The sequence below is a fragment of the Bacillus rossius genome, assembly GCF_032445375.1.
Source record: "Bacillus rossius redtenbacheri isolate Brsri chromosome 4 unlocalized genomic scaffold, Brsri_v3 Brsri_v3_scf4_1, whole genome shotgun sequence".
In the NCBI taxonomy this organism is placed as follows: Eukaryota; Metazoa; Arthropoda; class Insecta; order Phasmatodea; family Bacillidae; genus Bacillus; species Bacillus rossius.
The window spans coordinates 28,173,845-28,200,088 of NW_026962010.1; the positions used below are offsets into that span (position 1 = coordinate 28,173,845).

Consider the following 26,244-nt stretch of genomic DNA (forward strand, 5'->3'; position numbering starts at 1 on the left):
TTGTTTGAAAGTTAAACACTTTTTTTTGTTAAGCACGGTCATGCTAAGCTGACTTGCAGTCCGATATTACATCACTTTACATTAATGATTACTTATGTCTGCTCTTTAAAGGTATCATTTTAACCAGAATACTCACATGCTAAAATATTATTTTCTTTGTTTTAGCCTTTATTTTTTTGTATAAAGTGCAACACCAGTCAACCAGTACCAGTGGTGGTGTACTGAAAGTAAGTGTCCTCGGACCTGACTGCAGTCATGTGTGGTTTGTGTGCAGTACGATGCGGAGATAGTGTTCTGGGAGGGCAAGACCCGGGAGCAGCAGATGCAGATTGACTTCCTGTCCCAGGAAATAGCGCGCATCGAAGCCATCTCGCATAACGGCGAGGAGCAGGTGTGTTCCTTGCTTTAGAATGATGCAGGTTCAAGTACAAACCCAACACTCATCTGCAAATCCGGCATTACCAAGTCACGTTGTAGGTCCGTAAGTGCCCAAATGACTAGTAGAGAATTTTCAGTGGTTTTTTTTTTTTTTTTTTTTTTAAAGGGATTTTACTTAGATATTAGGACTGTGCAAATACCAGTTTTTTGATGTGAAGCGAATATAAAATTAAATATTTAAAATATTCACAAAGTCGTATTTAATTGCAAATACTTTTCCCAGAAAGGATGTATTACATTCAGGTATTTTATAAAATACTGGATTGAAGTTCAAAAAATAATATTTTACATTTGTAATGTTTTAACTTATTAATTGGTTAACTAATTGGGCCCTGAATTTAACAACAGTCAATAAAAATTATAAATAATCATGCATAATATTAATATTGAGCACTCATAAAAGCAGACCAGAATGCCACGTTTTGATATTTTTAAGTTATTGACTTTATTTAAGCAAAACATATATAAGATACAACCCAAAGAAACAGAATATTATTATACCATAAAAAAAAATTTTTCTAGCCTGAAACTGTATATGTTGTGATTAACCAAGATTTTGCCCATTCCAAAAATAATAAAAGCCTTCTGAGGCACTTTTCAAATGTCACGTCAAGTACTTAAAAATATCAACTGAAATAAATTGCTGGAAAAGGTAAAAAATAATAATAATATAAGTAGGAGATTTCTTCATATTAATGAGGCTGATCATACCTATCAAACCACATCTTCACTTGCAAAATTGTAAAGCACAATTGAGAAATTGGAAAATTTGGACATATAGCTAATGAGCAGCAAATCTTAGGCTTCCAAGTTTTTGAAGCTTTGCAAAAAGTGCGAAGCTTCACATCAGAAGCAAAGCTTTGCATCACATTTGAAGATTCAAATAAAACGAATAGCAAGTTTCCTGGTGAAGACTTAATTGAATATATAAAGAACTTCAAAAGATTTGCTGGGCCGAATCTTCGCACAGGCCTAAAGATAATATCATGTTATGTTTTCTTGATTGGAGTTAGTCATATGTGATACCACTGATACCTGATTAATTGGACAAACTGTTCAGAGTAATTGTATGCACAATCCTGTCCTTGTATGGTTTTCCTCTAGCCCGGGCCAGAAGTCTTGTGGGCATGTGAAAGGTAAGCATCACTATAGGGGAAGTAGAAGGTAATGAGACAGTAGTAATACACTACCTCTCTGTACTATGCGTGTTCAAAATATTTTGACTGTTAGTACCTAATCTCATGGCAGTGGAGCTTAGTGATTCCTTAAGAAAAGCCACACAATGATTTACGGTAATGAATGGAGTGTAGCATTAGTTTAAAAATGGTTTTCTTTATGAGTATTATTAACATTAAGGTCTGGTACCACCATACCAAGGAAATCAGTTTTAATAACTTGAAAACTAGTACAGTGAAAGATCTTTAATCCGGAACCATTTGGAATCGGGGCCATTCTGGATCTCCGATTATACAGGATTATGGAACGTTATAATATTTTTTAACAGGAATACCGAAGAAAGTTAATTACCCGAAAATAATGTGACTCAGTGTGAAATGCGGCAAACCTTTTTTACGATTTTACAAAAATTCTTTTATGGAGTAGAAATCATAATTCAATCACACAGAAATGGAAAAAAAGGTTCAAATTAATAGATTTACATGAAATCTACTACAGTTTTTTTGTACCACTTTTGTCAGTAGGTGATTTACATGGCCTTTTTTGAAACAGCGAACAGCAATTTTTAAAAAAAAAAAAACGTTTTTTATGGATGTATTTGAAAAGCCATCAGTCAGAAAGCACAGAATTAGGGATGGGATTTTCGAATCTTGGATTCGTCGAATATACCGAATCCTATGGATTCGAGGATTCGTAGGATCCGAGGTGGGATTCGAGGTTGGATTCGAGGTGGGTTTTTAAGAGTTTTAGGTAGTAATTGAAAATTGTAGTGCTGGGCGAAGTTCGAAAATTTCGAACCGAACCGAACCGAACCGAACCGAACCGAACCGAACCCTTACGTTCGGTTCGTTTCGGTTCGAAACCTCTTAAAATATATTCGAAAAACCGAACGTTTGTTTAAATAAAATTACGTTTTTCTAATTTTCTAACCTCCATTTGAGACCATTCACAAAACAGCACAACAAAATTCCATTACTTGTAATATTCCGACTTTTATCGCATAATCGTCGCCTCAACAGTTTCAAGCGCAGACAAAATAAAAATAAAAATTATTAATTGTCGCATAACTCGCATAGCATTTTTTCATGTAGGCGCGCTTTGTTTTTTGTTTACTTTAGAGAATTTTGTATGCATTTCTCGTACTACGTAATATAAACTATCGTACAAATGCCAAAGTTATTGTATGTTATACCTTTAACTATAGTGCGTGTACGAGAAGTGTTGTAAAATCACCAAAGATTGCGTACCCCATACGTTAAACTAAAGCGCATGTACGAGAACTCTCTATTTCGGCAAAACTAACGTGATCAAGTTAACACAAGACAAATGCGGTAGGAAATGACTACGTAAATTACGTATTTTAAATTACTGGGATGTATTTATTTTCTTTGGCCTTTTTGGTTATAACAGTCGGGTACTGAAATTATTAATTTAATCTTGTGTATTAAAACATTAAAAGTACTGGTCCAGTAAATTTTACAGTACGGTATTAAGTTGACTAGCGTAGTCGTGGCAGCCATCATTATTTCTCGTGTTTTCTTTTTTCTGACGCAAATTTCTATAACCACTCTTCTTACGTTACGTTTACAATATTATTGTTCTTGAGGTGATTTGCGATGAGCAGGCTTACGTCGTTAAGTTTTCCAAATGGAGAAAAGATAATGACGACCCAGATGACCCAGAACCACCCCAAAAATGTCTATAGTTTCTTCTGACGAGCAGCATTCTTCCAAGAAAACAAAAACTGCAGTCAGCGGGTTTTGTAATGTAGATAGGTAACTTAATTCACATTCGACTTTTTTTTTTTAATGTCCTATTAAAAAGTTTTACTTATTAAAAATGTTAGGTTATGTCTACCACAAAAATATGTTATGTGGCCTTATGCTGAATGTTCGTCATCTTTATAATATTATATATTTTTTAATGTAGGTTAGTGTACACTGAGAAAGGAAGATAGTCTTATTGAAATTTAGATGGAACTTCTTCATGAATTAAAAGTTGGTATACATATAAGCTAAGCTATATGTTTTAATTTTACATATGACTGGAGAACCTTTCTTTCTCACCACTCAAAGACCAAAATGCTGGTCATCGGTTCATTTTAATTCGAAACAATTATTTCTGTATGAGGTTCGGTTCTGCTCGGTTCGAAACCAGAGAACTGAAGTTTGTCCAGCTCTAGAAAATTGTATACCTAAACTATATTATAAAGGTAATGGAAATAGCACAAACATAAGATAAACTACGCTGCATTTTCTCAATTAGCATAACTAATCGATCATTTCCAACCTTCAATAATATAATATTGCAGAAAAAAACATAACTTTTTTAAAATGGTGTCTGTTATACAAACGTATTTTATTGAAAACATAGGAAGGATTAATTTAACATAGAATTAGACGGATACAAACTTACGTGTGTGGTTTTTGAGGTTATTAGTCTCTATTTTATATCACCTGTATACACTATGCACTTATTTTATAATTTTATAAATACACATGTGTTTTTTTTTAATACATAGGCCTATATAATTTTTTGAAATAAATGTGTAATTTTTTTTAATAACATGTGGTGAAGTTTAGTGTGGGACTGGGATTCGAGATTCGATGACAAACACTGAGGATTCAAACAAGGATTCGGATTCGACCAAAATGTGGATTAGTCCCATCCCTACACAGAATGTTGCTATATACTACAAGGTGGTCGTGTGGGAGGGGGAATGAGGAGTGGGGGGGGACCTTGGCTAGCAGCCTCAGTGAAGAGAAGCAGAAGGAAGTGGAAGGAACTCGGCGATAATCTCCATTTAAACTTTCTCCCTACTCTTAAGGTATTCCAAAGTGTTACCATAACTCAGCTGTCACGCCTTCTGACATCCTCTCCTCCTCGAAGTTCAGGAAGCCATAAACAAGAACTGTCTAAAGTAGCGTAAGTGACACAGTTTACAGGCAGAAAGTGTGTTTTTCAACTAAGCGGAGGTTTAAGATGGAGTTCGCAGTTAATTTATGTTCTTGCCGCGGTAGGTACAAATTTACGATTATAATATGACTACCACTTTTAGTTCACTTTTAGTTTCAGCAATATGGTAGTACAATGGTATTTAAAACAAGTTATAAAATGCTGGTGTATAGAAAGAAAAAAATATTAGGTGAGCATTACTCTTTGTCGGCTTTCCTGTAGTCTGGGCAAAAATGGACAACTTCCGCGCCCTACCAGGAGATGCAGTTAACATGCAGCACATGAATAATTGAAAAATTAAATTATTTTTGTTCATCACCTGCGCTAACTTGACTCTACTTTCCCGGAACATGATGCAGGTGATATCAATCTTAAATTTCAAACACAGCAGCAAAGGTTGTAATACTATAAGAATAGTGCAAGGAGTAACAAATAAATAAAAACTTAAATACTGTAAAGGGCAATTTATTTGCTTGAAAACTATGAGAATATTCTGTACCATAAACATTAACAACCTTTTTATAATGGCATGTAAGCAAGCCAAATATATTTGCATAGCCTATAAACTTAATACCTAAAAAAGCTTAAATATTAAAATATTTTAAAATATTTAAATTTAGTAAAATATTAAAAAATGACTAAATATTTTGGAGAGCTCCACATTATTTACTTTTCACATGTGCCAAAAAAAATAAGGCTTTAAATTCTTACAACAAATTGACTAGAAAATTTGGTTACAGAAATTAATTTACCAAAAATGACTAGTACATGGACTATAATACAAAACTGACTAGCCCTGGAATTCAATTTAAAATTTTTTTTATCGTACTCCAAAGTTCCAGTTCTCTGGAGCAGGGGCTATAATACTTTCTATAGCCACTCGCGGATACCGCGCTGATGCAAAAAGGATAGGTCTTTTTTCACAACTTGTCTAAAAAAATCTGTACGAAAGATTCAGCACAAATTGCCACAGAAGAACATAATTACAGAAGAGCAGCTTACTTGAATTTTTTGTTGCTCGACCATTATGAATACTGTAAACTCCATAGCCGTCATCAGCTGTGTTCCCCATTTTCTTGCCAACACCAGCACCTTTTCTGCCGGGGACTAGGGCATATAGGGACTGGTTCATTATAACTTGATTGAGACTCCAGCAAGGTGTCATTTGTGCATGGCACGCCTTAGTTATGATCTGTGCTAGCGCAAGGCCCGCGGCTACGCACATTGTGTCTCAGATGAGCAATGCACACACAAACTATTTTCATGTGTGTCCAAAGCACTATGCATTTTTGCAGCTTCATGAACTCGTTTCGTACACATCACAGAAGCGTACAATACTGAACACTGTTCTTAAACACTTGCAGTCACAGCCATAGTCCGTCTCTTTGCAACCCGCGCGTGACACTAAGGCCAGCTCCCAACTGCCGCAGCATCGCAGTGCGCACAGGTGGCGCCGTGATCTAAACAGAGTTCATTTATCAAAATCACTACCAAGAAACCATAAACCTAAACTAAAAATGCTGTTAAAATACATTCATAATAAATAAGTAGCCACTAAATAAACTTACATACATAAAATATAACTTACAAATAAATACTAAAATACCACATGTTGATTCACGTCAGGACAACTGTTCTCACTTTTTCTATAACCATACTGCCAACTTTAAGCCCCCTTTTTTTACAAAACATGGCAAGGCATAAACCTTCTCCAGAAACAGTTATAATAGTAATTAACGAAACTTAAAATAAACTTGAAAATTAACATTAAATTTTCTGTACTGCAAAGGATAAAATTATAACTTTTTAACAGAACTATACCTAAATTGAAGAGGAATGCCAAATTTAAAAAAATAAGGTTTGTGATTAACTTTATGTCTGTGATTCAGATCTCCTTAAAATTTCGTCATGGAAATGTAACCTACTAGAAAAGAGAAAACACTGTAACCAATTGATGTATCTAGGTATCTATAGCCAAGCAAACTGGAAACGCCTAGTGATGAGGTCTACGGCGGGAATCCTTGGTGTGGATTACTGGATGTGCCCAACCATAGAATGTTGGATTAAAGACATTTCACTGTATATCTTTTTTTATCTAGGACTAGTACCAGAATTAAAAATCAATCAAATATTATTTATGTATGTTTGTACCTAAAAAGCAGTTGCCAACTTGTATAAATTCAAAATGATGCATACTTTTCTAGTAGTGAAATTCATTGAAACTTGCTGACCAAAAAAGAATGTTTCAGTTATTGGCTGATTTAGTTTACAGATTTATGTAGCAACGTCACTACGATGGTAAATGTTTTTATAACAGTTGGTGTGTTACTAGGCTGTGTTAAATTGCCCTGCTAACCTTTGGGTGATGATTTTTTCCAAACAACTTCTGGTCTGCACTTTAGTTATGAAGGTGCTGTAATGTAATTCAGAATAATTAATTATTTTCATTTGCCATATTACTACTTGAGGTCTGCGAATATTTTAAATCAAAAATTTGATATTCAATAATCGTGAATAATTAAATATTCAATATTCGTGAATGATTTGATATTCAATTCAACATTTCAATTTGATTAATTTTTAAAATTATTTCTTAACAAAATTTAGACCTATACCATGTGGGACTCGTTCGCAAAAGAATTTAATTAAAAAATGAAACATATAAAATATGTGATGATGTAATGAAATATTTAGATTCACCCATTGTTTTTGTATTTTATAAATAATCATTGTTTATGAATAAAAAATGAAAATTCAAATTATTATATAATAATCTTTTTTATGTATATAAGCAGTTATATTAATAAACTTTTTTTTAAACTTTTGTTAACTTAATATTTTGTGTGTTCAAGAAAATGCAATGTCAGTTTTTTTTTTAATTTCCCTTGATTTTACAATTGTTGGTTATGGTTTCATGTACTTATATTCCTTTATTTTTTATTTTTCTCTATTTTGGATCAATTTTTTTTGGACCCCTGTGAAGTATGAAAAATAAGTTTCACTGTGTTAAAATTCTATTTGAAAAATATTCAATAGTCATGAGTGATGTGATATCCAATTCAAAATTTGAATTGAATAATAAAGGCAGTTACTCGTAGAAGCTCAATCACTATCCTTATTATATAATTGAATTTTCTCCATTAACTCTTACCTATGTACTAAATTTGAGTCAGCATTGTGTAATTTACTGCTTTAATATCTTGCCAAGTAATAACTATAGTGTAAAAGCTTGACTTTTTTTTTTATTGTTCTGAAGGGGCACAGTATAAGTAAAATAAATAAAGTTACATATTTTCGTTTCAAGAATGCAGTAAACTTGTGACGTTTCTTACGCAGTTGGTGCCTCTCTTGCCACTCGGTGTGCGCGTGGGGAGACATTGGGCTTGAGACATCTCGTTGGTCGCCTCAGGGCTCCGTGTGTGTGCCGCAGCTGCGACAGCTGAGTGGTGTCGAGGAGGAGAGCGAGATAGTGCGGCAGCAGGAGAAGACCCTGAAGTCGGAGCTGACCTTGCTGCGGTCCAAGCTGGCCAACTGCGAGACGGAGCTGCTGCAGTGCAAGAACAAGATCAGGTCAGCCAACTGATAGTCTCTTTGAGCTCTGCATGCTGCGGGATTTGCCTCTAAGCTCCATGTTTGGGAAAATGGGGTTTCAATTTATATACAGAGTAGTTCAGAACTAAAAGTTCCTACGTGATTTCAGGTGAATGCTTAAAAGTGGTACGTTTTATTTTGATTTTACATCTTGTCAGTAATGAGGCCATTAGAGATATACTTATTCAACACAAATCAGGTATTCATGAAGGTATCTGTATTGTAGAAATTATTTTTGAAACCCAAACCATGGAAAACAGTTCAGGATGGTAGGAGTGGGATTCGAACCTGGGAAATTTAGAGAGATGATAGATAGAGAGAGACATAGAGAATGATATAGAGAGATAGAGAGAAGCATAGAGAATAATATAGAGGGATAGAGAGAGGCATATAGAATGATATGGAGAGATAAGGAGATATTTAGATTTATAGAGTATTATATAGAGATAAGGAGATATTTAGATTTATAGAGAATGATATATAGATATAGAGAAGCATAGAGAATGACATAGAGAGAAGAGAGATAAGGAGTTATTTAGATTTATAGAGAAAGATAGATGTATTAAAAAAGTCTGTAGAGGAAAGAGAGAAATATTTAGAGGGGGGATATATACGTGTGTGTGTGTGTGTGTGTGTATATATATATATATATATATATATATATATATATATATATATATATATATATATATATATATATATATATATATATGAATTTAAAATAGTATAAAATAAAAAAAAAGTATGTTACTAAAAAAAAGCGTGGGGTGCTTTTTAAGATATTATCAAAATGATAATCCTTCTACTCATATCTGTCAATAAAATAATTATAACTATTGACACCATGCACCCCACACTTTTTTTTAAATAACATACTTTTTTTTTATTTTACACTATTTTAAATTCAAATTTATTAAAATTTATTTCCTATTTTTTAGTTGGATTTTCTATAAAAGCGTGTTTTTTAGATTTTTTAAACTATTATTTATTTTATACAATAGTAATCCCCACTATTTGTAAGGATACTTAGTAGGAGACTACAAAATAATTTTAAGAATACTAGGTCTGTTTAGTATGTAATTAAAACTGACAAACACAGGGATAGAAATTAAGGACACTGAATTCAATACTACACAGACCGGCTTTAATCAGCCAGAATGACGCCTGTGAATTTGCCAGTGAAAGTTTAATTCAAATGATTTGCCTTACTATAAACCAAAGCTGAGATTGACTTTTGTTAAAATTATTATTTAAATTGATGTTATAATATTTTAGGCACCATGATAAAGTTATAAGTAGTAATTTATTTTACATTACATACAAATGTACAATGGTGTAATTTATTTGAGTGTACTGTTTGACGAACTAAGTTTTATTAGTTCTGAGCATTCATTGAGATGACTTTGAAAAACCTTGTAAATATCTTGTATTGCCAGGAAGTGGCCACCCCGAGGCGCCGAAGATGCGTCCAGCATTTTGCTTTTTAACCAGCTTGCTGGACATGCGCTGTGACGCTGAGCAGGAACTGGCGTCTCGCAGAGATGGCAGCGCCTGCCCAGCCTGGCACCTGACCACCGTGACGCCGTGCCCTCAGAGTGCGTGTGTGCGCAGGCTGCTGCTGGAGGAGCTGCAGGCAGAGCAGCGCTGCGTGGTGCGCGAGAGCGAGGACCGTCAGAGCCTGGAGCGCGCCACGCTCGGCGAGCTGGAACGGCTGCAGCACGAGCTGGACCAGGCCAAGCATGGCACTGAGGCGGCCGCGCAGTGTGGCGACAGTCTCCAGAGGGAGGTGCGTGCTCTCTCGCCACAACCAGGGTGGTTTTACTGCTGTGTCATTATAAGACCGGTTCTTATTAGGATTCTGCTATTACCAATATTCTTTTCGGATTAGTGAGTTTTTCGGTTTCAAGCAAAATCATTCCTAAAATAAACTTAAATTATATAATAACATGTGATTACATAAATATGTATTACCGTATTGGTCCGAAAATAGGCCGACCTTTTTTGCCAGTTTTGTCAACCTTGAAATCTAGGGTCGGCCTATAATGGGGCACTTGCCAAAATAGTATAATTAAACACATACATTTCAAGGAGAATCACTTATGGCATAAAAATGTTATCAGATATACAATTCATTCACCTAAAATTACGCTGTACTTACGTGGAATTAGTAATATTTCCAACTTAGAAATTTAGTAAACACACTTAACCCCAATAACGTATCATATTTTAAGTTAAGTACACAGATGTCACTTGTAGCACATAGCTTTTGAAAGTTCGCTCTGGTTATTTTTGAACTGTATTTAACAGGCTGCGGTAATTTTATTTGCTTTTAAAATGTGGTATTTACAGTAAAGTGTAAAAACAGAAATTTTGCCGTACGGTTATTTACCGTAGTATGTTTTATTTACTCTTCTACCACAGGAAAAACAAAATGGCACCAGTGTTGGCAACTTGTAGTTGCGACATGCATAAACAAATACCGGTACATACCAACAGTAACAAGAACAATAAAACCTATTTGCAGGGTGTCTACTGACCCTGGAAAACCTGGAAAACCTGGAAAAATCAGGGAATATTGTAATCAGGGAAAAATCAGGGAATTTTTTCAAAAATCAGGGATTTTTTTTTGGTGGGTTGTAATTGGCAATACTTTTTTGTTTATTGATCAGCTTGCATTGACGTAGCATCAAGTGTATCCCCTCCCATTTTTTTTTTGAATGGCAAATAACGAACAGTTCCCACGTCCATTTTCTTTTATTTACCATCGGATTCGGAAGTGGCGTTAAATCACGTGATACAAACTGGTTAAAGCTGGTCTGTTATCCTGCTGACGTATGTGCTGCGGCATGTGCTTCCCGCGTTCGGATTACACCGACAGGTGCATTTAATTTTAAGTAATTATGGATGCCCCCAACGTAAACTGGGCACTTTTGTTAGCTTTGAAAGTCATATCACAGACACTTTTGGTGAAGATTCGCCATCGTTGCTAGAAATTGGTAGCTATGGGCTTCATGCGGTCCATGGTGCTTTAAAAACTGGAATTTCTGCTACACAATGGGACGTTGTTAGTTTTTTGAGGCACAGTTACTTTTTGTTGAAGCATGTACCTGCAAGGAGGGCAGATTACATTAGAATAACTGGATCAGAGCTTTTTCCCAAGAGATTTTGTGCAGTAAGATGGTTAGAAAATACTACAGTTGCTGAGCGTGCCATGAAAACGTTACCCCACCTAAAGAAATTTGTTAGTGAAGTTTCTATTCATCTGTCTTTCAATGTAGGTAGTGGAAAGTGCTCTTGAAGATAATCTTCTAGAAGTAAAATTTACATTTTTCCACTCTTTGGCATCAGAGCTGCAATTGTTTCTTACAATGTTCCAAAGAAATTTGTTAGTCAAGTTTCTATTTCATCTGTATTTCAATGTAGTGAAAAGTGCTCTTGAAGATAATCTTCTAGAAGTAAAATTTACATTCTTCCACTCTTTGGCATCAGAGCTGGAATTGTTTTTTACAATGTTCCAAAGTGAAGCACCCATGGTACCTTTTCTGTATGATTCACTGGTAGACATTTTATTAGCTTTGGCAGGAAAGTTTGTGAAACCAGAGGTACTGAAGTGTTTTAGGGAAAAAAACACAATGTATCTCGATTGGATGTAGATAACCAGGAAAATCTATTTACTGCTAACAATATCAAGTTGGGTTATGCAGTACGCCATGCCATCAAGAAACAAAAAGTACCAGAAAAGTCTGTCCTGTTACTGATAAATGATGTTAGGACTTGTCCAAAGGTTATGGTAAAAAAACTTCAAGACAAAAGTCCCCTTAAGTACAAACTTACCAAAGGAATTTCCTGCTTATGTCCGTCTATGGGTTTAAATTCGGGTGTGAGGAAACAGCGTGTGAAGTACAGTTTAGAATGTTGTCTTCGAAACAGGTGGCTATCAGGACAAGAAGCTGATAACATTGAGTGATCATATCAGTTGGTATGTTCCTCGCAAGATTCTGAAGCACTGTTCTCGTCTTTTTCTCGAGAAGATGGGCGCTTTGATCACTTGTGGATGCTCATTCTTAAGGCACATACAGTAGCTGTCAAAACATGCCTTCTAAAGTTTGTGAGGATGATGATGGAAATGCATAATTGGAAAGAGGATTTTGAGTGAATTCTAATCTGCTGACTGAAAACTTGCAGGAAGAAACACTAATTACACAAAGACAAGTGTATGACTTTGTTCAACGTTCTGGAGGTGTAGAGCATGTTGATATCATCAAGTCCATGTTACAATATGTAAGAAATGCTAGTTGTAGGCGTAAGGAAGCCCTGCAAACAAAACAAAAAGAAAAGGAAGCTACAGACAAGAAGAAGGCAGAAAAAAGAAGAGTTGAAGAGGCGATCAAGGCATTGCAGTTTAAGAAGGCTCGAGTGTTGGATTTGGCTCGTTCTGAAGCAAGTGCTATAGATGCAAAAGTTGAGTCACTGCAAAATTGACGGGAGCTTCCTTTTACTAATGTTTTTTGTGTGTGAAATATTTGTAGCAGCATGTTTTATTTGCCATCAATTGAGTCACTTTGGCCACGTCTAGAAGAAGGTAATATTTGTACTAATTTAAGTAAGTTGAAATACTTTGAAACCCATAAATGTATTGTTATTCAGTTTTTTCAGTTTCGTGGAATGTCGTAATTGTGTTAAAGAAAACCTGGAAAAATTCAGTTTTAGACCTGGAAAACCTGGAAAAATCAGGGAATTTCATTTACTAGATCTGGTAGACACCCTGTATTTGCAATATTGGCTGTTTTATGGTTGATTCATACACGTTTTACATAAAACCATTTTGGGCTTTTTACGTCAAAATTAAACGTAACGTAAATGTTTTTACGTCACAATTTCTATGAATTTAGAAAATGTATCCATTGCCGTATAAAATGTTGATACCACTACAAAAGAATGTGAAGATAAACGGAAATATGAACTCTCAAATATTTTTGTCAGTTCAATAAATACTAGGTAACTTAGTTGAAGTGTTACTGTGGTAATATGCTGCTGATAATCATTTTAGTTAGTTAAAATTTATTTTTCCTGATTTTGAGTGGGCTGTAGAAGGGGTCGGCCTATTTTCGAGGTCGGCCTATCTTCGGACCAATACGGTAATATGTGTTAGTACACGGTTCATTTTACAAGGTCTGATTAAACACAACCAATACTTTTATTTTCCAAATAGTTGCCAGTACAATTAAAAATAAATTCTTAAATCGTAGTTTGTGAGAAGGAATATCTACCTAATTTTATATTTAAATAAATATTTATTAAATTAGAGTTTTAGGGTGTTCTGTTGAGCAATTTATGAAGCCAGTACAAAAATTCTTCACAAGTAAAAAGTTATTAAAATATCATCTTACTAGCACTAATCTAGCTTCAAATATACCAAATAGAATAAACGTAACATATTTGCAGCATTTCCTAAACAACATACAGTCAAACCTCTCTGAAACGATCCCTCACGGTTCCCAGGAATAGGGTCGTAATAGAGGGGGGGGTCGTAATAGATGTTTTCCTAAATTTTCAGTTCATTTCAAACCCCCCCCCCCTCCCCCCCTTCTACTCCCAGACCGCTACTCGCTCAGCTGTACAATAGCAGGATGCTGTCACTCACAATGCTAGACGGCTTTGCTTTAAACCCACTTCAACCTTCATGACAAGTCCGTCGCCCTACAGGCCACCTCTAAAGAAAATATGTCAAAAGACAGTTTATTTTTACTGGTTAGTTTACATGTACGTTTTCTGCTTGCCGTAGTTAAATGCACTAGAACCCCAATGTCACGAACCCTGGATTTAACGAAGCAGTGATTTTACGAATACATTCTCGGGAACCGTCAAAAAATTGGACATTTTGACCAAAATGTGAAAATCAGAAAGAAAAAAAAGACAAAAAACGAAATGAAAGATCATTAAAATCTGTTAATTTTAACACACAGCATATTTTTGTGTCAGCTTTAATACTTCCAATAATGTTCATGTAAGAATAACAAAAAAATAATGGGACATTTCCTTTAAAAATATGGCAGCGCTAGGTTCTGCAACGCCAGTGGGCGCACACTAAGCTCGCCCGGCTGGCGGAGCAGCTTCATGACGTATAAGCTCATCCCTCCCAGACACACAAACCATCTAGTGTCCTCCCTTATAACACCCCAACTTCGCTTCCTTTGAAAAACCTTCAGTGAGAAAATGCTCATTTCACCCTCCCTTCTCGCGTAAAATTGGGCTATTATGAATGGTGTACTAAAGTGGTGAGGGAGGGGTCAAAATATGTCACTTTTCACTCTAAGTTCGAGTTCAGTCATCTCTGGCAAGGAATTTACAAGCTTTCAAACTTAAATATACAGTAGAATCCCGCTGATGTGACCCCTCACGGTTTCCGGAAAAACGGACTTATAAACGGAATGGTCGCAATAGAGAATTCGGGCCAATTTTTACCCTCCACCCCTCCCCAAATACATAAAAATTCGCCTTTGTTCGTATAGATTTCATATTCAAATAGTCTATGGTGTAAATATGACAAATTTTTAAATTCATATTACAGTATTTAAATAGCACGATGTCTCCCGAAAAAAACAATACCCTAGAAAGCCGAGAAAAAAAATTTCAACACAGTGCAGCGTGTCCATTTTCGCCATCTTTGTATAGAAAAAACAGACGATTTAGTGTTGAAATGATAACTTTTTATTAAAGGTTTATTATGTCTGTTGCGGGCTGTATTTGTGTGGCGTTTGAAAGGTTGCGTCCCGTGACAACGGGTGGTCTGGCGGCGCTTATCGCTCTGGTCCGTCGGCTGACGTGCAGGAATGCGAGAAGTAGGGTAAGCGCGTGGCGTGTGTGTGTGCGCGTGTGTGCGTGTGTGTGAGAGAGAGAAAGAAAGAGAGTGTGTCAGGGGGGGGGGGAGCTGGCGACCAGCAGCATCGTTAGCTAGCGAGAGAGTGACGGTAAATGTTGACCTTCACCACTTCCGCTTGCTGCAGGGCTCGCTCTCTTTTATCTCTGTCTCCCCCTCTCACAAACACACTTGCTAACAGGGCTCGCTCTCTCTTCACCTTTATCTTATCTCTCACGCACACTTGAAGCACCTAATACTTCGGCACGGGACAGGGACGGCAATAGACGCGCGCGCAGATGCTATCAGGTGATGCGCGCAGTTTACCGGTATTGGCTAGCTATCTATTTTTAGCCGTCTTTTGTATGCCTGCCTGCTTACAGTACAGCGCTCGCTAAGATAAATGTGAACACACAGCACCCAACAAAATGTAACAGGCTTGTTTTTCAGCCGATTTTACTCAAATTTTCGACTTTCTCTGCTCAAATTTTTCACGGTTCCTCAAAAATCGGTCGTATAAACGGAATGGACGCATCAGAGGGGGGTCGCATCGGCGGGATTCTACTGTAAATGTATTTAATAGCAAGGGTCCTATGAAAAGGAATATACCGAATAAAATCAAGCTGCTGCCACCAAACAAAGCATAAAATGGCCAAATGCGTGGTCGCTTCGTTATTGCTCGCGCGAGAGGTGAGACGTGGAATGTTAGAAGAAAGATAAATGCGGGGGAGACAGATGGCAGCCAGTGTGTTTCCTGCGTGGGGAATAAGTGGCGTAGCTTTTTTTTTATGCTGGGTGAAGCGACCTTTTTCTGTCAACCCACGGGAAAAGATAATTGCTTGAGCTGTCAAAATAAACATCGCTGCGGCAGTTAAAACAAGTCGGCACTCGGCAAGAGAAACGCAGTAACACGCTACTCACTACAAGAAACTTATTTTCTGTCCGATTTTCTTTGGATTTTCGGCAATTTTTTCACGGTTCCTCGAAATCGGGTTGTAATAGAGAGGTGGTCGCAATAAATGGGGTCGCAACAAAAAGGTTTTACTGTACCTACAGTAAATTCACTGTCACATGTATAACGCATATCGCGCAGGCTTGCTGTGACCGAAGCACTCCGACGCTTAGGCAACTCTAGCGATCTAGATAATTGCATATATATGTGTGTGTGTGTGTGTGTGTGTATATGTATATATGTATTTCTATATATTTCTATATATATATATATAATATTTCTATATATGCGCACACACTCACTCCGCCTTAAACCTTGATGACTAAGAAATCTGTTCAAATATCTTCACTTTGGGCACTTAATGTGTATGTATATAATAATTTTATGTATTTCCATAATTAATTAAAAACACAATTAAAATCTTTATATTTATTTCATCTTAAGTAGCCAAACTTGATTTTTTCACATGATGAACTTTTCTAGATTTTGTATAATTTTAGCGTCAGTATGTTATAAACTGCGTTTTTGAGATACATTTTAATGGATGGCTGTATGACGCTGTGTCGCACACGGTGTACGGCGGTAAAGCTTTGTGGTACTATTAGGCATAGTTGACTCTAGCACTGATAAATTTTCTCACATTTTTTATTTTTCTCATTTCTGTAAAAATCTTTTAGCCCGTCTTGCAAAGAGGACAACTTCAATGTACTGCAGCTGCTGAAAAACTGTAGTTATCAATCAAGTGACTCCTCGATTTTGAACACGCACATTGCGGACAAAAATTTGTCAATATCTTTGAACTCTACTATAAAATGTTCTCGACTTCCTTTATCAATTTTAGTCCCCATCTTTATAGTTACCTCTGCAATAAATTAAATTCCGTGACGTGTTGAAAGCTTTACAAAGATCTGTTCGAATTTCTGTAAAAGATGAAGATGAAATAATGCAAATAATCACTAAAAACTTAAACATTATTTTAATTCAAAACAAAAATTTGAAAACTTTTTTCATACAAATTATGTAGATTTAATGTGTTTGCGAAACCTTTGTAATAGAAACATTTGGAACACTTCTCTTGCAGATAAACTTTATAATGGCACAACCGTGAAAGTACCAAAAAAAAGGATAATAATACAATGTTATTAAATAAACTATTTATATAAACAGTCCTTAATCGGTGAAAACCGTTATGTATAATATTAAAACTATACACTCAATATAAAAAATACACAATCCATGGTTTTGTACACTATCTGAGTACACCAATCCCTCACTTAGCACGACTAATTCGTTCCTAAAAATGTTCGTGTTAATCGAAATCGCGTATTCTGAAGCATTAGTCCCCATAAATATAAGGCTAAATTATTTAATGTGTTCCAAGATGTGTAGGGAAGTAATCTTTACATAATATAAATGGGTAGAATAATACTTGAAAATGCATATGTCATATCATTTATCTTTTTAAGCCTACCACCGAATACGTTAGATAAAGAAAACATGGCACAGTGTAACGGGAGATAAGTGGTAACATATTTACCGTCAGTCAGCAGGTTGGCTTGCCCGCCCAGGCGTGACCTTCAACACGTGCGTGCGTCTGTCTGCCTGCTGTTGCAAGCAGCTGGATCCTTTGTTATTACGTTTAAAACTTAACAAAATTAAAACACTTTTATGAAATTAAGAACCGGTTTTATATAACTTTAAAACACACAGCCATATGTAAACATTTAATTTGTTATGCACACCTCTTTTAAAAGCGGCTAGTAAACAAATCAGTTAACAGATAAACAGATTTAGATTTTCCCTAGAGCACAAACATAACATGAAAATATGTACAATATGTACATATACAAAACATAAAAGTTAGTTAAATATTTTCTGGGGTGAAATTAACACTATCATCTTGCTTTTTTTTAAAAAAACGTGTCCAATTTCATCTGCTTTGGTTTCTGTTCTGTCAAAAAAGTTTTGTAAACTTCACATTCTTGTTTGATTCCTTTAATCACAGTGTTTTTGCGTTCATCATCGGGATCATTTTCTTCTAGGATAGAGAATGCTTCGTTTATGAAACAAAAAAATTTGGCGACATCTTTCTTATTTAGTTCTCTCTTAGGTTCGGCATTTTCTTCTTTATCTGGAACTGAACACTGTTCCTCGTCAAGTTCAATTATTTCGTCAGCTGTGAGTTCCTGAGAATGCGAGTCCAGCAGTTGGTTCACATCGTGCGACTCGAGTTCGTTGAATCCTAGATGATGGCCCATGTCCACGATATCAACTGTCACATCTTTCAAATGGTCTTCGTTATATTCGAACCCCCGGAATTCCTCTGTGAAAGAAGGGCACAACTTTTTCCACATGCCTTGAAGGCAGGACATCGATATTTCCTTCCAGCTCTCATCAATGTTGTCGATGGCATTTTTAATGTTGTATGACTTCCAGAATTCTTTAGTGGTTTGTTTATCCCCATCCGTGGCCGCAATGAGTTGGCGGAATGTACGTCGAAGATAATAAGCTTTAAATGTTGCAATAACGCCCTGATCCATTGGTTGCAACAGCGATGTTGTGTTCTTTGGTAAAAACACCACTTTTACATTTTCAAACAAATGAGTTATTTCTGTTGGATGACCAGGTGCGTTATCCAAAATTAACAACATTATTTTATCCAGATTGTGTCTCTTGTTGTATGCAGTTACTTCTGGTGCGAAAAAGTTGCGAAACCAGTCACTGAAAAGGGCGGCAGTGATCCAACCTTTGCGATTAGCTTTCCATATCACTGGTAAATGACTCTTGGCGTATCCTTTCAGTGCCCTTGGATTTTCCGAATGATACACTAAAAGTGGTTTTAATTTATGGTCACCAGCTGCATTGCTTCCCAGTAAAAGTGTAAAGCGATCTTTTGAAATTTTGAATCCTGGTGCGGCTTTTTGATCCTTAACGATGTATGTTCGGTCTGGCATTTTTTTCCAATAAATTCCAGATTCATCAACATTATACACTTGCTGTGCACTGTATCCTCCTTCAGTTATAATATCTTCAAGAACATCTGGAAAGTTTTCAGCTGCTTCTGAATCTGTACTCGCGGCCTCGCCTTTATTCTTTATGCAGTGCAAATTGTATCTTTCAACAAACTTTTCAAACCACCCTTTGCTGGCAGAAAAACTGACGTTACTGTCCGGATATTTACTTTTTAACTTTTCAAAAATTAAAAGTGCTTTCTCCCGTATCACAGCTTGATTCACACCAATCCTATCAGGCCCATGATTTTTTTCACTGCACCACTCATTCAACAATCTTTCCACGTGAATCATGTGTTCATTTCGGTTCCTATATCTAATATCAAAAACATTTCCGCTAGTACCAACAGCATCAGACTTACACAGACGTTTTATAGAGTCCTTATTTCGCACAATTGTCCGCACAGTTGACTCTGTTAAACCTAAAGCACGACCAATATACGTATGTCCTTCATTACATTCAGCACGCCGTATAACTTCAAGTTTTGTCTCAAGTTAAATAGTTTTACATTTCTTAACACTTGTTGAACACGATGCATCACCCTCTTGCTTGGAAGCCATTATTCCAACTGCAGCTGCGCAATTCATCACGGCCTGGTCTGCGGCCGGGCATCAACGGTACGGCCTGGTCTGCAGCCGGGCATCAACGGTACGGCCTGGTCTGCGGCCGGGCATCAACAGTACGGCCCGGTGTTTGTTTATCTGCGTGCGCATCTCTTTCCCCTCGCATTCCAAACCACTCTTCCCCCCTCGAATTCCATACCTGACGTCGCGTCGTTTCCGAGATTTTTTTTAGCCTGTGGCGATTTCGTGCTAACTGAAATTTACAGACGTGCTATTCGAGACTAGGGCAGTAAAATTTACATCGTGCTAACTGAATTCGCATTAATTGAAGACGTGCTATGCGAGGGATTGGTGTAAAATAATGTTTATAAAAGAAAGAAAACCGTTTACAAAGTTTCAAAAGAAAATACTTGAAACTTTTATATGAAACCATGTCAATAAACATAGATCAATTATTCTTGTCTTGTAAACAAAAATCATTACCCTTCATCCTATTTGTTGAGATACTTATAACATAAAACCGTAACTCATAAAAAATAATAACAGCAGTACATACAGTTTGACATTATTTTCTGATTTCACGGTGAAACATTAAAATATATAAATAAAACATATGTATATTCATTCAATTAATATGAAGTAATACTCCAACTTAAATGAAATTAGGAGTGTATTGGAAACCACAGAAATGTTATTATCTTGTTGTCATTAATATTATTGGTAGGCCTGTGTACTCGCAGCATAGCTTGAGGTTAATACTAACCAACATTTCACTCAGGTAAAAATCTGTTTTAAATGCCAATCTCAAATATTTAACTGTAGATAAAATCTCTTAAAGAATCTAGATAATATGATAAAAAAAATTTCCAACGACTAGGATTAACGCCGAATTTAGAATATGATTTCAGCAAAACTTAAACTGTGGCCTTACTTAGCCTTTCATAAGGGACAAGTCTTATTTTATGATTTTAATAAGACAAATTTAGCAATATAAACAACGTTCAGTTCTATTCCGGTCGTACCAATTACCACAATACAAATAAAATCACAGAACACTTAAAACATAAAAATTCTTATAGGACAACATATACTCGAAAAATCATAAAGTATCATAAAATTATTCAAAGAAACATGTTGAAAATTACGCCTTGACATATACACAAATCCAAACATTCTATTCCAAAGTCATCCACTAAATTCTCTGAATTTCACTACGTCACAGAGAATAAATATATTAATAAAATAGACCAAATAAATATTGAAAGAATACTCATAAAGTCTTAAATATTGTTTAGATTTACCGCGGGTTCGTAAAGGATAGCCCAATTAAATATTTTATTACACTACACAGTTTTATTTATTGCCACTACTTATGTCACTTACAAAAATCTTCTAAAATGGCAAATTATTAATTACACTTAAAGAAAGGTCTATTCCCCAGTCACTCGTTCCACGCACCTCGCTGGGCCGCACCTCTGGCGCAACTCTCGCCGCAGCACAGCACCCCTCGTGGGTCTCCGCCGCCGCCGACGACGCACTTCCCCTTCGCCGAGGATCTGCTCGACTCCTCACTCGCAACTTCGCGCGGGACTCCGCCGCGCCCGCGACTCTATCGCTTGGAAGCTCCGCCGCGGGAAAACTCCCGACTCCACTGAATTCACTCACTCCCTGCCCTGGAACCTTCGTCCAAGGACTTCGCCACTCTGCCGCTCCCACGGCACTATCGCCCGGAAACTCCGCCGCGGAAGAACTCCCGACTGAACACTCCGAACTGACTCCCTGCCCTGATGTCCTCGGGCATATATATAGGCCCCGGCGCAATTCTAGAACTCACGAGAGCGGCCGGGGCCAGTCGCGTCATCGCGAGCCATCCCGACGGCAGAAATATCTCGAAAACACATGTCGGCGGCTCGCGCAACTCCCAGCTGTCCGGTGTCAGTTACGTGTCAAAGGCAGGGCGCCCCGCGGGGAGTGGTGGGAAGAAGGGGGGAAAACGACAATCCTTGTTATCTTCCAGGCGCGCGCGGCGCATATCATGTTGCAGCACTCACCAGCCAGCTCTGCACCTGCACGTGTCCCGGCCTTGCTCTAGTTCGTAACATTATATACATGAATTTGAGTATTGAAATCTGAATTCTCTACGCGTCAGTTAGCTCACACCGTAACATAAAAAAAAGTCTCATGGAGGATTTTTCACAGATTCAAATTCATAAACACAATTTTCGTCTTGGCTATGTTGATGTGGGTTCATCCTTGCCGAAAAATGTTTGTTCATCATTTGTGTTTGAACGGTGATATTCTTCTTTATCAAGTTTTTTACAGTTCCTTAGAGAACATTCAGTCATAGCTTTATCTATGTAGTTGGGATCTCGTATGGGCATCGAACGAGTTCGCCGTGGGTAGATTAGTTCAGGTAACAAACAGTTAAATAAAATTTCTTCAACTGTTCCTCCATTTGATTCTTCCAGAAATTATTCTCTCTCTCTATCCGTATTATTTTCATGTCGCATGGAGTCCATAGTTCAAAGAGGCAATACTCGCGTCCGGTTACCTGGAGTTGCCCTTGAATCTGATAAAAATAATGATGGTTTTTATTAATTTCAGTTACAGTTGTTTTGTCACGAGAAACATTCCAAAATGTGCATTTCCTCTTGCGAATTAACTCATCAGGACTTATTTGTACTGGCTTTACTCCTGACGCTGGACATTGTACTTCCACAGTGCCATCTGTCCTGATGAGTCCATGTGGGCTGGCTCCAAGAAACAATATCTCTTTATCAATAAAGAGTCCACATGCCTTTACTTTAACGTTATGCAACACTTCCAGCTTTTTTATAGCTTCCTTTTCGTGATCTCTACCCCATATCATTGCATCTGTGTCAAAGTCGCTATAAAGTAGAGTAGAAACCAATTTCTGGCACAATGTGTGTGGTTTCTGCCTACACACAGTGCCAATATTTGAAGCTGTCAACATTTTCCTGCGTGTTTGTTTGTCTCTTTGTAGGACTGTTCCACTTTGCAAGTCTTCGCGCTCTTTTGGTGTTGTTGGTAAAGATTTTCGAAAGGTTTCCTTCGCCATCTCAAAATCGTCGCGAGTCATATCTGGTTTTTGAGATTGGGGACCATAGTCACTCTCTGCAGGAAGCTTGGAGTACTTGCAACAAACGGCACTTTTGCGCACATACTTTTTGCGCCTGATCTTGCTTTTCAAGAATATTTTTCTGCTTTCAAGTTTTTTGGTGTACTTGCCTGTGCTGCATTTGTACATTTTTCTGTGTAATTTGTAAAAAAGTGGTGTTTTTGTGTTGTATGCCACTACAGCAGCATGGCTCCTGCCCCAATAGCTTCTTCGTAGGCAAAAATTAACCCTCTTACCACCCACAAATTTAGCAACAATGTTATTAAATTGCTCGGCCGAATTGCTATCGAGATCCTTCAATAGACTTCTTGCATTGTTCAAAATGAAATGCTTTTGAACTTCTTCGACCATGCACAAAACTCCACTATTTCTTAAATCTGGAACCAAATTTTCTTCCTCTTTTCTTGTACGAATAATTGGTTGTCTGTAAAGTCGGTTTACGGACGATAGTTTAACGTGACAACGTCATAACAAAACATTGATTAAATGATTGCATACTTTTATGAATAAAATTTAATCATTTTTATTTAATTATCACTATTTTGTATGGATACAAAGTAGGAGTGAAATGAAATCTACAATTTAATAGATAAATTTACTTTTATGTGCACTCATTAATTCAAATATGTTTATTATTTGAACGAAGACATTATTTTAACTATAACTTTTATGCATGTTTGCTATTTAACTTTTTCCAATCTGTGTTATTCTGTTAAGGATAGGACGATGATAGGAAAATTAGGAAACGAATGGGACTGTTTCAAGTTTAATGTGCCTCGAAAAAGTCAAATTGATGGTTGTTCCAATCGAGTGGAAGAGAGATAGAAGCGGCGCAAGCGTACAATGAGCGTAACGGGACACAGCGTAATGGGACAATGCGTAACGGGACACTTTTCCGTGCGTGCAGCCGGCGTTCATCAATTTATTAGACGTTGTCACGTCAAATATATTTTTGGCACTGAGAATGATCCCCAAAAATATGGTGTGGAGCATTCAAAGCATCTGCTCTGAAGTGAAACTGCTCATGTTCACTCATATATTTTTTGGCTTTTCCAGTGCCTCGCTGAAGAGACAATCGATGTTCGCATCCTTAAAATATTAGCAGCTAACTTTTTCCGGAACACGATGTGACCGAGTTTGCCATTGGCATAAATTTTATGCATGCCTGTACACCCAAACACATGCCACTTAAATACATACACATCTCCGTAAAAATAAAATAATAATCATGCATTTCAATTTACTATGTAATGTAATAATATTATATATTTTTATAGCTTCTTCGAATCATGGTTGTCTTAATAATATTACAGCGAGCTGGGCTATTGCAGTTAAGTTATTTGTTAAAACACAATGCCTTCGCTTACTAGTATATGAATTATTGAATTTCTAAAATTGTTTCCACAATTGCCATCTAAAATAATTTTCGAATTTCGTTGCAAGAGTGTTAACCAATTCGAGAAACGATTAAGCCAGTATGCAAGAATACCCCTGGCAGGAAACATGTGGCAAGAAAAAAAATTGGACTTACGCAATTTAGTTCTCTGTTGTAAGAAAATAAAACAAAATTGCACATTGATATTATAATTATTTAAAGAAATTTATATTAACACTTACTCCTTTTCATTGACTTCAGAAATCTCCAGTTTATCCTGATACGTTTTTGCTGGTTTATCAAAAATTTTTGTTTTACTTGAACTCCTGTAAAACAACGAAATTCAGTTATCCCATGAGGTCCTTATGTCGGAACCAATATCTAATAAATAGTATATTTAGAAACAAACAAAAGCGTTCATATAATTTATTTTTAAAAAGGATTTGTAATTTTTTTTAAATATCTATGGAAATAAATATTGCACATATGGCAATAATTCTTCAGATGGTATCTGATATGCTTCCTGGTGGATATATACTGGTGGCGTTAAGTTCTCGGAAGAGCTTGTACTGGATGATGTTCCTGGGGTTACATCCTCCAAGTTACGTGCGCCTTTCCTGCAACAGTATTTATGACGACAATCAACCAACACGTAACATAAACTTTAATTTCATAAGCGTGATTTTTTATAGAAATTATTTTACTTACACGTAGTTACGTAGTGCCGCTGGCCTGCGCCTCTTTTTCCTGCGTACTGATAAATATAATCTGCATTTACTAAACTTCCGCGCCATTGATAGCTAGAGTGTGGCGAACCTCAGTTTTTGGGCAGCTCTGCAGGTAGTCCAGCACCCACCCCTTCACTCCTCCTTGTGTTATCAGGCTCGGGCAGAGTCCAGCGCCCAGCAGGGGGGAGCTTAGCAGCCCAGCAGGGGGGCTCTCGCCGTCTACTTCTCTTCTTCTCTTCCCTGGCTCCCACAGTATTTCCCGTGCATTCAGCATTTAATTTTTTCACCCAGCAATATGTGCATTGCTTTACAAAAATGCACTTTTCTCTAAAACCTCAGTGATTACAATGAGGGAAGCCTGAATTATGGTTTCATAAAGTACTAATCTATGCTTTTATAAAAAATTATTTGAGAAATATTTAATTAGAAGTTACGAAAACAAGGCTGAATACAGCTTAAAAACGGTACTTTCAGTAATGAATTAAAGTGATTTAAACAAAAAAATTACAAAATTTGGTTCACAAACGACCATGCGTATTTAGTTTTCTATAAATTGTTGTTTTTAAATTATTTAAATATGGATAATTAATGAAATTATTGAGAGAGTTCCGAGACTCTGCAATACACAGGTTCAGCATCTGTGATGAATCCTCTTAATGGTCAGTAACCGTTCAAGCATCAGATATTCAGAATTCCAGCGTGTTTCGCAGTCCTGAATCACTCCCAAGTTCTGGCAATCTCAATTGATTTTGAATTTTATGAAGCCTCTCCATGCCTGTAGTGCTATGCTTATAGTAACCAACTATAGATATGCATGCTTTAACCAAATCTTGTATTTCTGCGGAACTCTTCTTTGCATCAGACAATACAAGCTGTAAAGTATGTGCAAAACATTGCAAGTGACTGAAGGGTTTTAATAATGAGACTGCAGCCTTAATGTTCCTTGCATTGTCAGTCACTAGAAATACAGGCAATCTGTTGCATGTATCACTTAAATTCCATTTCTGTAAGCATTCTTTGAATTTCTCGCATATTGCATAAGCAGTGTGGTCACCAGAGAAATGAAATGAACCTAGACAATGAGACTGACGACTGAAATCTTGATCCATGTAGTGCATAGTAACTGACAAGAATGCAAGATTACTTCTCGACGACCACAAGTCTGTTGTGAACGCTAGAGATGTCACAGTGGAAATGGCACTGCCTATTTTAGCATTCAAACTGTTGACAGTTTCTTTGTACAACTCTGGAATTATTTTCCTGCTGAATGTTTTGCTCGATGGCAGACTGTACAGAGGCTGAGCCAATTTTAAAACATTTTTTAGGCCTCTTTCATCAACAATGCTGTATGGATGGCGACCATTTGCTAACCATTTACCTACTTTTTTTGTCAAAGCCTTTTGCTTGGGGTGGTCAATACCCCAGGTGACAAAATTAGCTAGCTTGGGCTGATTTG

The 26,244-nt window shown here is 36.7% G+C and overlaps 1 protein-coding gene across 1 annotated transcript in view; it reads left to right on the forward strand.

Annotated features, from left to right (window-relative positions):
- LOC134541645 (ras association domain-containing protein 8) overlaps positions 1 to 26,244 on the forward strand; it is a 124,313-nt gene that overhangs the window by 35,667 nt on the left and 62,402 nt on the right. The window contains 3 exon segments of the mRNA XM_063385223.1: positions 275 to 391; positions 8,000 to 8,139; positions 9,772 to 9,946. Coding sequence (XP_063241293.1) covers positions 275 to 391; positions 8,000 to 8,139; positions 9,772 to 9,946 — 432 coding nt within the window.